The following is a 15,733-nucleotide window of genomic DNA, read 5'->3' on the forward strand; positions in this document are numbered from 1 at the left end:
AACTTGGCCTCATGGAACCTGGGCAGCAGGTGACCTGGCTTCAGAGTCCTCAGTGGTACAGAGGGAAGGATGTAAGAAATTTCTGGGGCTATGCAGAGGAGGGAATGGACAGGGAGAGTGCCTGGCACTGTTCAAACAGCTCCAGTGCCACTCAGGGCAGGGACAAGAGCACAGCCAAGGAAGGTTCAGCTGGCCTGGAAGTCCTAGCCGCCATGCACTGTGCAGTGACGAACCCCTCCCTGGCACTTCTACCTTCTCTAGCGCCTCGGGTAAGGTCCCCTAGACCTGGAAGGAGATAGAGGACCCAGGCAGCATGGTAGACAGGCCCCTGAGTTCAGGAGTACCAAGATCCAGCTGAAAGGGGTCTTGTTCCTTTGGCACCCAGAGCCCTCCCTGTCACCGGCCCACCCTAGCCTGACAGACCAAGTGCTAATATGGTGCTGTTTTCCTAAGGAGGCAGGGCCCTGGGCCAGGCATGGATCCTCCTCAGCATAGCTTCCCTGCGCCGCCCTGGGGGGAGCAGATCTTGTGGTCACCAGGCCAAGAGTGCCTGGAATCTGGTTTACGAGGCCCCAGGGACTGTGTGCATCTACATGAGGGACTTCTGGTGTCTGTCTCTGCAGGTCCCCACATTCCAGCCTCAACCTCTGTCCTTATGGGGGAGTGAAGAGGGAGGGGAAGAAGACTGCTCTGGGTCCCCCTCCCATTCTCTGCATTCTCCCCTTAGCACCCTGTGACTGGTGTCTTGCAGGCAGGAGGGCTGGACCCTCCTCACCAGAACAAGGCGCCCTCTGAAGGGTGAAGTGGTTGGAGCCCTGTCCACAAACTTAAGGTCCTGGACTGACAGGCCTATCCACAAACTTAAGGTCCTGGGACTCAGCCTTAAGAAGGCTAGGAGCAAGTGAGGCAGAGAGGGGCAGCTGTACCCTGTGGCAAGCCACTCAGCAGCTCCATGCCAGTCAGTAGGACATTGCCTTGTCCCCATAGGACCAATCTTCACTTCCCCCCAGTCAAGCTGAAGGGGTTGTCCTTGCCCACGAGTACCACCAGGACCCTTGCATGTCATTTCATTTAAGCTTCCCCTGACCCTACAAGATTCACTGTTCTATTTTTCTTATGAGAAAACAGGCTGTGCCCAAGGTCACTGAGCCAGCAAGCAGCAGAGTCACATCCCAACAGTGTCAGCACTCGGTCTTCCTCACTACCGCCCATCTGTCCACAGGAGGGTGCGTGCATGGATACTGTGGTGTGTGAGGCTGTGCGTGTATCACCATTCTGGTATTTCTTCTTTGTGGTGCTGGGGGTGGAACCTAGGGCCTCACACATGCTGGGCAAGGGCTCTACCACCAAGCTCCACCCCAACCCAATATTTGCCATTTCACATGTCGCTGGTGGCAAGTGTGGACTACATGTGGGTGCACATCTTGTGTGCAAGGTTAGGAGTGCATGTGGATGTTGCCCTAGACACGGTACCTGTCCTATGTCTAGTGGACTGAGGTCCCTGTGCATTCCTTGGGGCAGGTATGTGGGTGCAGGAGATCTGAGCAAGGTTGTTTGCATATGTGCGAGAGCCACACGGGCTCTGGGACAGAGCAGTTCCAAGCCTCAGGTGATTTTACAGCATTTATTGTGCTCCAGTGAAATAGGAAAAAAGTGCTCGCGTTACAAACGCTGCTGTCACATCCGCGTACGCCAGTCTCTGCAAACCAAACCGCGTGTGTCCGCTGCGTCTCTGGGCATGCAGTTTGCTCCCACTGTGGGAATGGGCTGGGGGCAGGCGGAGCCTGGGCTCTGGGGGCTTGGTTTGGGGGCTTCTGGTCCTGGGGGTACCCACTTGTGAGGGAGTGGGGGACAGCTGGAATAGCTTTGCTCAGTGCATCGTCTGGGTGCTTTCAAGGACACCCAGCTGTAGGTTGGACCCTGCAGTGCCACAGGGAGGATGGCCCCCTTCCCTCACAGGTCCCCCAGTCTGCACTCCCCAAATTGTAACCCTATCGGCAGGTGCCAGGGGGCTGGAGGACGCCATGCAGGGGGACAGGGTTGGCTGGAGCCGGTTGGGTCCAGCCAAGAGCAGCAGCCAGCCTCCTGGGGGGCCCTAGGCAGAGTTGTAGTAGTTATGTGCGTGGTGGTTTGGGGTGGGCTCACCCAGCTCCGGGTACTCTGGCGTCAGGCAGTACTTGGGGTCATAGACCTGGCGCGGTAGCCCATACACCGTCATGCCCCTCTGTGAGGCCCCCTTGTTGCTGCCCATCTGCAGGCTGACAGTCTGCATGTCACAATGCTCCATGCCCAATGCTGGCTCGAAGATCTGTCTCTTGGTCCCGGGTGCAGTCATACCGGCCTACATAGGACAGAGTGGTCAGGCCGTGGTTACCATGAGGACCTGGCCAGTGTGACCAACAGCCCCCTACTCACCTGGCTGGCTCCCTTGTTGGTGCCCATCTGCAGGCTGATGGTGGCCTGGTCCAGGGGCTGGTCTGTGCCCAACTTGGGGTCATAGAGGTGGCGCCGGGTACCATAGGCTGTCATGCCTTGCTGGCTGGCAAACTTGTTGGTGCCCATCTAGGAGACCAGAAAGAGACACACCAAAGATTACAAAGTCTCCACGTGGGCCATGAGACAGCTGATGTCAGATCATGAGGCCCTGCTTCCTCCCTTGGTTTACAAGCTAGAAAATGAGAATCAGTGGGCATAGCACACAACCAATATTTTGGGTTCCCAATTCTCATCAACTGGGCCATCCTGGCAAAAGTAGGCTAGCAGCTTCTCCAGGCCTGGGGGTCGGGGGGGTGAAGAGTGTCTGGCCCCTTGGTCTGTTGGCAGAGGGAGTGAACACGAGTGGAAAGGGCTAAGCAAGGTCCTGGCCTAGTGTTAGTTAATGCCGGATGTCCTGCCCCAGCAAACCTCCAGGCACCAGATGCCCTCCCTCCAGGAGGGCATTGACCTCCCATTCAGCGCAGCAGTGAATGGGGAAGGGGCAGTACCTGCAGCCCAATGATGTTCCGACCTTCTCTTAGCTTCTCTGGCTCAAATTTCCGCTCTTGCTTCTCCGCATACTTCACACCCACATTCACCTTGTTTCCCTTCGTCTTGGCCTGGGTGGGGCCAGGAGGACAAGGACTGACAAGGGAGCCTCTAGCAGGCTGCGTTGTCCCCTGGGAGACTTGGCAGGTCACCCGTCCTCCCATGTCACCCATTCTGGGCTTGATGGCACAAGTGGCCCCGCATGCAGCCCAGCCTAGCCCAGCCCTATCCTGTGCCCACACTGCCCCTACACTCACCATGCTGGCCAGAGCCAGGAGGGTGGACTGCACCTGGGTGTGGTTGGTGTTCTCAAACAGGTCGTTGGCTTCAAAGATGTCGTGGGGCTTCACTCCATACTTGGTAATGGCCTTGATGAAATTGCCAATGTTCTCCAGCTGGAGGGGAGCAGGCAACATTAGAGGTGAGAGGGGGAGGGCTGAGGGGCTTGTGGACAATGGACCAAGAGAAGTTGCCTCTGGGCTTACCTGGTGCCAATTTTGGGTTGATTCGTTTACCTTCTTCACAGAACCTGGCTGGAGCTTATTGATGAATCTACAAAGACAGGAGGGGGGTCCGGGGTGAGCCCTTGCTGCTCCCAGCAGGCCAGGCAGGTGGGATGAGCACACTCAGGGCGAATGGGAAACCAACCACAGGGAAAGTGGACTCAGGTCGCCAGCCACAAAGTCCCCATGTCAGGATCTCCTGGTTTTCCTATGGCTTCATTGGTGGCCACATGTGTCTCAGTTTCTTTTTCTCTCGTGGACACAGCGGGGAACCCACATGGACCTCTTCGCTGACCACACTCACCCCCTTGGTGATCTCATCAGTATCCCCACTTTCAGTGCCCTCCATGTGCCAGTGATTCCCCAGTGGGCAAGGCCAGCAGCCCAGGCCTCTCGCTCTCCAGCCCTCCCTCCATGGGAGCTCCAATCTGCTCAAATCCAGCACCCACCACCCCAGACTCCTGACATACACATCTGCTCACCAATCCCTCCTCCCTCTGTCTTGGCTCAGTAAGCAGCAATTCCCACCTTTCCTGGTGCTCAGCCAAATTACTTGGACTTGACTTCCCCTTTCTCTTCGGCAGCAAGTCCTTGGGCTCTGCCTTCTAAATGCACAAGGAAGCCCACCCACTTGCCCGCTGCCCCTCACCACCCCTACCCTGCTCTGAGTCCCCAGCGCTTCTGCTGGGCCCTTGCAGTGGCCTCCTGTCCGTGGGCTCCCAGCTTCTACCTCCTCCTTCACAAACATTTGGCCTTTTTAGTTTTTCCTTGTTAAGTCGGGAATGGAACCCAGGCCCTTGTGCATATTAGACAAGTGCTCTGCCACTGAGCTGCACCCCAGCCCTTTACATAGTTATTGATGTATTTTTGAGGCAGGGTAAGTTGTCCTAACACTCAGTTGCTGAGGCTGGCCTCAAACTTGCCATGCTGCCTCAGCCTCCCGAGTAGCTGAGATTACAGGCAAGACATTGTGTCAGACAAGAATGACCTTTTATTTTATTTACTTATTTTGCTGTGCAGGGGATCAAACCCAGCCTATGCTAAGCAAGCTTGTTCTCTACCACTGAACTACATCCCCAGCCCCAAAATGGCCTTTTAAAAGCAATTCAAGGGCTAGCATTCATGAGGCCTTGGGTTTGATCCCCAGTGACACACACACACACACACACACACATTAAGTTACCTTCCAGTTCAAAATCCCATACTGGATTCTCATTGCCTTCAGTATAAAGTCTGAATTCCTCTACATGACTAACAGACCCTGTATCACGTGGCCTCCAGTTAACCTGATGACTTTACCTCCCTCCATTTCCCCACCCTGAGTAAGTACCAGCATGCTATCTTAGGGCCTTTGCTCTGTCTGCTCTGCTCTGCTTCCATTGTTCTTCTCCCAGGTCTCCTGGCTCCCTCCCTCGCTTCATCCAGAACTCTGTTCAATGTTACCTCCTCAGAAAGGCCCTCCAGACCACACTAGGAGAGGACTTCCACTCCGCCTGGGGCCCTCCCACCCCACTTCCCACTGATTCTTCTCCTTGGCACTTATCAGCAAGTGTGTGATTGTTTGATCAATTCTTTGATCTCTCTCAGTAGGATTAAAGCTTCCTATCAGACTCCATCCAAGTGGATCTGGTTCACTATCCCTGTGCCTAGACCAGAGCCTGGTACACAGCAGAAGCTATAAATGCTTATTGCATGAGTGGATTATGGATGGGTTGGTTAGCTCTGTATTCTTTTCTTCTTTTTTGGCAGTGCTAGGGGTGCAACCCAAGGCCTCTTTCATGCAAGGAAGGCACTCTACCACCAAGCTGCACCCCAGCCCTCGCTCTGTACTCTTGAGACTCAAGCAGCGCTCATGAGGTGGGACACCAGCATGGATGGAGATGGAGCAAGATGGGCACCCTTACTTCTCCTTCTCAGCACCTAGGACTCCATAGTCTGCACTTTTGGAAAGCTCAAGGGCAAGCTCTGGCTCTCGTGGTCACCGGCCTGGGGGCCTGGACCAGACACAGAGAGGCACACAAGACCCCAGCTGGGCTCAGGCCCCATCCAAGGAAGGGGATGGGAGCTTCGGAACTGAGGGTTTTCATTTCCCTTGGCAGCGCGGTTCTGAGGGTAGTAAAATTATCATGGCTCATGCCCATCACCAAGCGCATGATGAACAGTCATGGTTGCCCCTGCCTTTTAACGGTCACCTCTCTTTCTTGGGATGCTGGAGACCATAAATTGACATACCCTGTAAAGCTGCTGGTTAAGATTCTGGAATCATTTCCCTTGTGACACCATGAGACTTAGAACAATGTGTCTCACCTGAGCCTCAGTTTTATTTGCCTGTTAAATGGGCACAGTGATTCTTTGCCAGCTCAGAGGACTATTTGGAGATATCAGCTATAAGGTGGTCAGCCAAGATCCAGGCTCGTGGTCATTTGAGGGGGTTTGAGGGGCTACAGGGACTTGGGTGTGGAGTCGCTGAAGGTAAGGTCTGTACCACAAGAGCGCCACTCACTCGCAAAGGATGATACCATCTTTGAGGCCATCCATGAAGTTGTTGCCGATGCGACGTCCCGTCACCCCCTCGATCCACTCTCTCAGCTCCTGTTCCCGCTGGTGGTCATACTTCTGGGCCAGCTGGGGGTTAGGGGCACAGAGAGGGTGGTGAGGACACAGGCAACGGAGGACAGCTTTGGCTCCCTGAGTCTGATTCGAGCCTCCCCAGGCCTGATCTCCTTCCTTGCCCCATCCCAACTAAGGTAATTCTATCCCAGTGTCCATGGGGGCGGGGGCTAGAAAGGGGCTGAGGGCCAGGGCTGAGGTGGCACCTGCCCAGGGGGCCATTCCGGGCATTCTGAGGTTTGGCATCAGAGAATGTAGACAAGGAGGCGGGTGGAGAGCTGGATCCTCAAGCTGGGGGGTGGCGCCTGGCCTCCTGGTTCCCCCTCCAGGCCAAACTTGGGGCTTAGTTTCCCTTGGCCCTGCCCCCTCTACTCCCATTTGGGAAGAGGGGGTGCCATAGGCAGGGGAGGGGGAAAGTTACAGAGCTGGGTGCTGACTTTTAGGGGGCATACTCTAACATCTGTCTCTCCGTGTCTCTCTGGGTCTTCTGCCCCCAGGCTCTCTGCCAGGCTAGAAGTGGGGGGCTTGCCTTGTCTCACTTCTGATCCTTGGGTCCCTATACTTCTGTCTCTTTCTCCAATCCCCCTCTCCTCAGGCTCTCCCGGACAACCCCAGTTCTGTGTGTCCTCCTTGGGCCCAGTTTCCAGGTCCCCATCTCTGTAGCTAGTTCCTGGCCAGCCAGCACCCTGCAGGTCCATTTCTGCGACTCTGACTTCAGGTTTGCTGGCTCTGGTGGGGGGTGGGGCTCCTCAGTCTCCCCTCCCCGCCTCGCTCTTATCTCGCTCCTGGCTCGCCCTCCCCGTCTGTCTCTCGGGTGTCTCAGGATCCCAGTATCTCCGTCTACTTTCCCCCTCCTTCCCTCTCCACTTGCCCCCACTCCCACGTCTCTAGAATCCTCCAGCCCAGCCAGGCTCCCAGCCCCCCCCCCCCAGGAATCGGGCGGCCCCTTCCCCTGGGTGGGGAGGAGGGAGGTGGGAGGGGACGGCCCCTCACCTGGCCCGGGTCCTGCCGCCCCCCTCCCCACCAGCTCGGCTTTATAAAGCAAACCCGCCCTTATATAGCGCGGCCCGGGCTCCCTGAGGCCGCCTTATATGGCGCGGCGGCTCGATGCGACTCCGGGCCGGCTCTGGGGGGAAGGGGGCGGCGCCGGGATCGGACTCCCGCCAGAGCACCCGCCCCCTGCCGCCCCTTCCTCCAGCCCGAGGGTCCCGCAACCCAGGTTCTAATCCCGTCCCGCTCCCTTGCTGTGGGACCTGGGAAAAACCGTCCTGAGCCTCAGTGGTCCCCTCTGTCAAATGGGGCTGGAACTTCTGCCCTAGTGACGCCGCGGGAGCGTTCCGGTGGGATGGGGCTTCAAGTGCCCTATCTTGGAGAAGCTGACTTCATTCTGGCGTGCATGGGGTGGGGAGGTGAGTTCAGAGTCCCAATTCTGTGCCCGCCTTAGCTGGGACCTCAGTGAACCCATCCATAACGTGAACATGGTATCCTGGTGTCTGCCTAGCACTGCAATTAGGAACCCCCCTGGGGGGTCTGACGCCCCAACCATCTCCTTCCTGATCTCCCACACTTTCTTCACGTCCCAGGAAACCAGCTGTCAAGGGTTCTCAATTTCTTTGTCAGGCTGGGGGCTGTGAGAAAAATCAAGTCTTCCCTCTGTGTCCTGCCAGGAACACCAGAGGTTGACAAAAGACTTCCATCAGGTGGCTGGGTGCCCCCATCCCACTCCCCAAAAGTATCTGAGGGCTCTGGGGTGTTCACAAGAGGCAGAAAGCCAGAACTACCCTGTACCTCTCCCTCTTCCCGTCTCAGGTTCCCGGTCACATGGGATAGGCAGGAGGGGGTTCAGGGAACCCTAAGAGAGGGGCTTGTGGCCTGGCAGAGTGTGTGGGCCAGTCTTACCTTGTTCTTGACCTCAGCTGACAGCCCGTAGGCGGGGCCTCGGTTGAAGTGAGCAGAGGACATGTTGACCAGAAGGCTCTGGTGGGGACAGTAGTGACGCTGAGGACCAGGGAGGCAGCAGCTCAGACTCCGTCTGCACCCTCTTCCCTCCTCACACGTTTTTGAAGCTCCGGAGGTGGCCCGGGTCTCTCCCAAGGCCGTCCCATTGGCTGAACGGGCCTGCCAAGGGGCGGGGCGCCCCCCCACTTTGGCCACCCCCTTCCTCGTGATGTCAGGGCCTTGGTATTGGGAGCTAATTGTGTCATTGTTTCCACCTAGAGGGGCAGCCTGCATTATTCTGAGAAGGGGGCTTGATCAGACAGAGACCAACTTTCTCCCCCACCCCAGCCTGTCACTGTCCACTGAGTCTCTGGCTGAGTCTCTGAGGCACTTTATTTCTGAGGTCATCACCCTTTGTCCCTCTCCAATCTTGAGCCAAGACTGTCATCCCTGGTAGTTTAGCAAGCACTACCCCTGAGCTTAGCCCAGACACCAATAGTCTATATATAGCCTTAGGCAAGTCTCTTCTCTCTGGTCCTCTGTTGCCACATCTGTAAAATGGGCTAATGACAGCTCCTACCTTGTGTAGTGTTGTGAAGATCAGAACAAATGCTGCCTCCAACATGCACAGGAGAAGAACTCAGGCAATAGTAATATTTCTACTGAGGATCTGATACCCCAGTTCGGTCCCCTTCAGCCCCTCATAAGGCTCCAGGAGAGCAGAGATCTTGGATCTACTCTTCCCATCCACCTGTGGGTCACTCGAACCATGAGCTGACTGTTAGTGAGTCCTGGGCCTTGAATAATCACCTGTGTCCCTGTCCCAGACTGGCTAGACTAGTTGGATACTTGCCCTGCCTGGCCAGCTCTTACCCCTGGACCACAGGGGTAGATGTCATATCCACATTATGCAACATATGTCAAGGACACGACAGAGACACTTGGATGACATGCCAGCAACCTGCCACATGCTGATAAGATATTTTGCTTTTTTTTCCCCTGGTGGTGCTAGGCATTGACCCAGGGGTACTTTACCACTGAGCTACACCCACAGAATTTTATATGTTTTTATTTTGAAACAGGGTTTTGGCTTGCTAAGTTGCAGAGACTGGCCTCAAACTTGTGATCCTCCAGCCTCAGCCTACAGAGTTGTTGGGATTATAGACATACACCACTGCTCAGAATCTTTTTTTTTTTTTTTTAATTGTTGTCTGGAAATGGAGCCCAGGGCCTCGTACATATTAGGCAAATACTGTACCACTGAGCGACACTCCCAGACCCTGCAGAGCAGAGAATTTGAATGAATGCAGGCCCCTGTCCCTAATGCTATGGGCTAAAGTCAGGGTTTCTCAACCTTGGCATCCAGTCAGGGCTGGATCATTCTTCCTGATGGGAAGCTGTCCTGGGTGCTGTAGGACTTTTTAAGCAACATCCCTGGCCTTTATTGATTAGATGCCAGTAGTATCCTCTTAGCTTGTCAAAATGTAGACAAACATTGCCAAGTGTCCTCTGGGGCTGGGGGTGGCAGTGGAGCAGATCGCCCCCATTTAAGAACCACTGGCCTAAGGCAACATGCTAAGAAACAGTTGATGGCATGTCACCATACAGTGAAGGTACAATAAAATTCATCAAACGAGCTGGCAGTTAGCACCTACTATGTCCTAAGTGCTTTGGCTCAGTTAACTCATCCCTCACAGCAGCCTGTGAGGTGGTTCTGTATGAGGCACAGAGAAGCGAAGCCCGCAGTGCGGATCACACGGCTCGAGGATGGCACAGCTGGGAATCGAACGTGCAAATTACTGCCTGCTGCCCTCGCTGAGAGGACCGCAGGTCACTACTGCGCATGTGAGGACCGGTGCCTGGGCCCAGCTCGCAGTCGGCGCCCCCTGGCGGCCCGGGAGGGGCGGGGCCTGTGGGGGTTCGGGCGGCGGTGACGTCACGCGCTGACTCACCGGGCCGCGCTCCCCGGCCCGCGGCCGCTTGGCCATTTATAGAATCTGCGCTGCCTCTGAAGTCACGGTCCAGGCACGACGGGGGCGGGGTGGGGAGCTCTTGGCTCGCCCCCGACGGGGCAGCCCGGGGTCTCCCGAAAGGGCAGCCCTCCCTGAGTCTGTCCTCTCCGATTCTGGGTCTGTGACGCTGTACTTCTCGCCCTGATTCATCCCCGTCTCTGGGTCGCTCTTTGTCGGTCCTTCTGTGTCGCCAAGGTTTTTTTTTTTTTTTTTTTTTTTCTTTCAGTCTCTGCCTTTGCCTCTCTCTCTCCCTCTCTCTCTCTCTGATGGCGCTGTGAATCGGCCTGGCTCACTGTCTCTGCCCTCCTGTCTCATCGCTCCCTCCATTCTCTCTCCATCTCTCCATCTCCGTTTTAGTTCCAGGGCTCCGACGCATTCTGTGACTCTCTCTTGAGGTCGCTGTATGGTCTCTCTATCTGGAAGAGAGCGGTGGAGGCAGAGAGAAGGGGCTGATCCCAACCGGAGGCCCCAACCCCGGAGACAGCTCCATCTCCAAGTGCCCACCACGTGCAGCCCCCTGCCCAGCTCCCAGCTGGCATTTCCCAGGCTTCAACCCCTCTGTGCCTCAGTTTCTCATCTAAATGAGAAGTGTGGGATCTTGGAAGGAACAGTGTTTCCTTCCAAGTCTCAGTCCTGAAAGAAAAACCCGTGCCTCCCCTCTGCTTGAGTGAACGCCCCAAACCTTGAACACAGCTCATCTCTGTCCCTGTGTATCCTGGGAGACGGTTGAAGTCCTATGCTGCATCTGCTTATGGTGGCAGCCCCTCTTTGCTGGCTCCCTCCTGGCCTAGCTTTTCCCTCCAGAAAACAGGTAGAGGCCATTGTTCCTAATGGCTTCTGTTTTGGGGTGCTCAGTTGGTACCAGACACTGTACCAGGCACAATCTCATTCAGTCCTCACCATAACCCATTGAGAATGGAAACTCTCAGATCTATTCCATGGGTAAGGAAACTCAAGGTTCAGAGAGGTCAAGCCACTCTCCCAGGGTCACACTGCTTATACCCTTCCTTCCAGATGCTTCCATATTTCTAGAGTCCCCAAGTATGTTCCCACCTCCAGGGCCTTTGTGCTGGCAGTTCCTGCCACCTGGAACACATCTCTGCAAGATGTCTGTGTGGCCTCTTCCTCCCTTAATTCAGTCTGTGCTCAGATGTCACTTCTTCAAAGAGGTCCTCCCTGAGCACCTGCTCTAAAGCAATAGCATGCCCCAATCCCATACTGCCCATGAGAGGGTGGGCAGGAGGGAGCTGTTCATTAAGTGTTTACATCTGGAAATGGGTGTTTTTTATCTCTCAAAACTTTAATTTTGGGCTGGGAGTGTAGCTCAGTGGTAAAGCACTTGCCTAACATGTGCAAAGCCCTAAATCCAATCCCCACCACTGAAAAACATTTTAATTAAAAAAATTGATTTATAAAAATAGCCATGCCACTCTCTTCTGTTCCTGTCCTTTTTTTCCCTTGCCCTCTCCTGACATCTTACAAATATGACTAAAGTGGGTGAGCAGGGACTGGAGCTCACGTCTGTCTGACATGTGGATGCCTAACCATACACAAGGAAAGGGCATGATTTCCCAGCACCTTCTGGACGGAGGTCAGTAGAGGTATGGGGATTTTTTATATTTTCACTTTTCCTCTGCCTAGAAGAGCAATTAGGGGAGTGGGCAGGGAGTGTGTGTCACAGGCTGTGATGGGGGCTATAAAAACCATTCTACAACTTGTCCAGCCTGGACGATCCCTTATCTAACCTTGAGCTTTTGAATGAATTTTTTTTTTTGTAGAAAAAATATCTGGTAGAATAAACTTAAAAATTTTTTACTGGTGACTCTCAGACTGGCAAAATCAGAATATGTAACACTAGGCAATGCAGGGATGTGGGCAGTTTATTGAGAGTTTTCAAAATGACAAATGTCCTTAACTTCTGAATCAGCATATCCTCTTTTAAAGAATATTATGAAGAAGTACAAATGTAGATATGAAGAACAAGAATATGTGCAAGAATATTTATCACAGTGGCCTTATCACCCTGTGGGTCCATCAACAGGGGACAAAGGAGATAGACAAAGATGGATCCAGAATATACAGTACTTTTTTTTTTTCAACTAAATGAAGTCACGGTGGCTCTGCATTTAAATGCAGGGGCTCTCAGCCAGTTGTGATGGCATACAACTACTGTAATCCAAGCTACTCTGAAGGATTGCAAGTTGGAGGCCAGCTTGGCTGACTTAGTGAGGCCCTGTCTCAAAATAAAATGGGCAGGGGAAGCTCAGTGGTAACTCAATGGCTTCGACCCCAGGACTGGTGGGGGGTAGTACTCTAGATCCCTGGCTTACAAGTTTGAAGCCTGCTCTGCTGCTTCCTGGCTGTGTGACCTTGAACAGATGTCTTAACTTTTCTGCACATCCATTCCCTCCTCTAGAAGATGGGTATGTCAATAGTGCCTGTTCCCTGGGTTTTCTTTTTAAAAAAGACTTTCTGAGATAATTTTAGACTTATAGAGGAGCTGAAAAAATAGTATAGAGACTTCTCATTTACACTTCACCCAGCTGCTCCTAATGTTAACATCTTACATAATCATCATAAATTTATAAAAACTAAGAAATTAACTTTGCTACAATTGCTATATTTTCATTCGGATTTCTTCAGTTTTTCCTTTTCCACTTATGTCTCAAGATTCAAGCCAAGATCCCTCCTTGCATTTAATTGTCATGTGTCTTTAGATTCCTCGAATATGTGAAGATGGGAGGGGAGGGGAGGGGGGATAGTAGGGGATAGGAAAGGTAGCAGAATACAACAGTCACTAATATGCCATTATGTAAAAACGTGAGTGTGTAACCGATGTGATACTGCAATTTGTATTTGGGGTAAAAATGGGAATTCATAACCCAATTGAGTCAAATGTATGAAAGATGATATGTCATGAGCTTTGTAACGTTTTGAACAACGACCTTGACAGTTTCGGAAAGTTATTTTGTCGACCCTCTCTTTGTTTGGTTTATGTCGATTAGATTGAAGTTTTGGCGTTGCTGGGAAGGATGCCAAAAAGATGACGATGTGCCCTAGTGCATCATTCCAAGGGCTTCATGATGTCACGATGACTCACTGCTGGTGATATTAACCATGGTCAATTGGTTAAGATGATGTCTGCCGGGATCCTCCACCCTGAAGCTGCCGCTTTTCTAGGGTGTGTGTGTGTGTGTGTGTGTGTGTGTGTGTGTGTGTGTGTACCAGGGGCGCTTTATCTTTCAGCTACACCCTCAGTCCTTTTTATTTTTTGAGGCAGGGCTCGCTAAATTGCCCTGACTGGCCTCAAACATGAGATCTTCCTGCCACAGCCTCCCCTGTAGGTGGGATTACAGGCGTGTGCTGCCGCACCCGGCGCTTTGCTAGGATGCTTCTGAGGACTGCATGCTAGAGTGTGCTTGGGTCTCACATGTAGCACCGTGTTCCGTGCTAATACGTATATAAAATAAGCAAACGTCTATGTTGAAACCGACTACTCTGGAAGCATAAATAAGAAAATAAGAGCCAAGATGCCTCATGAGGCGGGACTTTGGGAACTCTGAAGCCCGCAGCCAGGTGACCCCATCACCGCCCACGTTCCAGCTCAATAGAATGAACTGCGCCTACGCGCAGCTGGACACACGGAATAGAAGTCAGTAGTGTCCCCGGCCGCTGCCCGAGTGGGCTGTCATCTGGTCCCGGGAGGGGCGCGTAAGCCTTCTAGGCCTGCAGCTGATTGGCTGCAGATTCTCTAAGATTGGCCAATCACCGGAGCCCTGATGAAGAGGGTGTGCTGCGTCTGCGCAAAGTTGTTGAGGCAGCTTTATGGGTATCCTCGACCTCCCATCAGCTCTCTGAACAGAATAACTGAAAGACTGCAGAAATTGGTGTTTTAATTTTTTTGTACTGAGAATCGAACCCAGGGGCTCTTTGCCACTGAGCTGCACCACCCAGACCTTTTTATTTTTCATTTTGAGACAGGCCTGAAGGGTGGCATTGAATTTGAGGTTCTCCAGTCTCAGCTTCTCCAGACGCTGGGCTTATAGGTGCGCACCTCCGCGCCTGCCTCAGAAATGGGTTAGTGAGGACTGATAACCCTCCTTGCCCAGGGCCAGGGCTACTGCCAAGACTCTGTGTTGTGTGCTAATTCATCTGGGTTACTAACAGCCTAGAGCTGGGTGTCTCTGGGAGAGCACCGGAGACTCTCAGTCTCACCTCAAGTCCTCACTGCCTCCAGGTCTTTACCTCAGTGAGGCTTTCCTTAAACCGCCTGGTTTCCAACAGTTTCTCCCCCCCCCCATCCTCCACACCGCCTCCTGTCTCTGCTTCATTTTTCTCTAAATTACTTATCATTTTTAAAGGGGCACTAGGGATGGAACCCAGGGCCTCCCAAATGTTAGGCAAGAACTTTACCACTGAGCTGCACACTCAGACCTTAAAGTTGATTTTTAAAGACTATCAGGTATATGAAAAAGTGTATAAGACATCATTTACCACTTTCTGCCTTTTTAAGATCAAAGTATCAAAGTAAAATGCACAGATCCTAATAAAGAGCTTGATAAATTTTTACATAACACACCTGTATAATCACTGCTAAGTTCAAACCATAAAATATTTATCTATAATATGGGCCTTTTGTTTATTTCCCCCAATAGAATGTCCATTCCCTAAGGTCAGGGATCTCTTTTTGCTCACTGCGGTTCCCCAACACTTAGAGGCATTTAACACATGATTGTTGAGGGACTCTGAGCCTTCTTGTGGCAGCATGGGCCTGGCCTCAGGCTCCTTTTACCCTACACACACTTTGGCTCTGGGTCCAGGTGTGAGCAGGGTTGAGGGGAGCTCTTTCACTTCTCTTCAGTCCCTTTTCATACTTTAGGGACAGAGGACTCCCTTACCCACTGCTGGGGATGTAGCTCAGTGGTAGAGCACCGCTGGCATCAATCTCCTGTGTGTGTGTGTGTGTGTGTGTGTGTGTGTGTGTGTGTGTGTTTAGAGAGGCATCAAAGTGATTCCAGCTCTGCAGACTCTATCCATGACCACAGCACACAGTAAGGCCATTAGAGAATTTCAGAAGCTGTACTCAGGAACCACTGTGGACAGAAGAATAGGAGTTGGGCATTAGAGAGTGGGAGGGGAAGCTGGAGAGGACCAGGGAGGCCTCCACATGTCCCCACACCCAAGTCCCCAGAATTGATCAAGGGCTGCAAGGAGATAGAAGTGGGCACAGAAGCCAACAAGGTAAAGCAGTCACCTCTGGGTCTGCAGAAAGATTGGGAAGACAGTGGTTAGGTGATTAGTCAGTGGTGCAGAAGAGAGTCTCAGGGCTTATTTTAAAGTTTCAAACAGAGGGCTGGGGATGTGGCTCAAGCGGTATCGTGCTCGCCTGGCTTGCGTGCAGCCGAGTTCGATCCTCAGCACCACATACAAACAAAGATGTTGTGTCCGCCGATAACTAAGAAATAAATATTAAAAAATTCTCTCTCTCTCTCTTTAAAAAAAAGTTTCAAACAGAAGCAGAAGCAGACAGAATCCCAACAAGAAGGGAGAGTTGCTAGGGTTTACAGATAGGATGAAAATTAGAAACCTCCATCCACTCATTTATTCATTTTATTATTTTTCAGGGCCAAGGATTGAATGAGGGCT

The 15,733-nt window shown here is 52.7% G+C and overlaps 1 protein-coding gene across 1 annotated transcript; it reads right to left on the reverse strand.

Moving 5' to 3' along the window:
* Window positions 1-1,638: 1,638 nt before the first annotated feature.
* Cnn1 (calponin 1) lies at window positions 1,639-8,168 on the reverse strand. The gene is made up of 7 exons (XM_026399706.2): window positions 8,037-8,168; window positions 6,031-6,152; window positions 3,510-3,576; window positions 3,282-3,419; window positions 2,985-3,095; window positions 2,416-2,562; window positions 1,639-2,341 (listed from the first exon to the last, which is right to left on the reverse strand). Exons 1-7 carry the CDS (start codon window positions 8,097-8,099, stop codon window positions 2,096-2,098), a joined length of 894 nt encoding a protein of 297 aa, XP_026255491.1. The 5' UTR covers window positions 8,100-8,168; the 3' UTR covers window positions 1,639-2,095.
* Between the last annotated feature and the right edge of the window lie 7,565 nt (window positions 8,169-15,733).

This window comes from Urocitellus parryii, chromosome 3, assembly GCF_045843805.1.
Source record: "Urocitellus parryii isolate mUroPar1 chromosome 3, mUroPar1.hap1, whole genome shotgun sequence".
In the NCBI taxonomy this organism is placed as follows: Eukaryota; Metazoa; Chordata; class Mammalia; order Rodentia; family Sciuridae; genus Urocitellus; species Urocitellus parryii.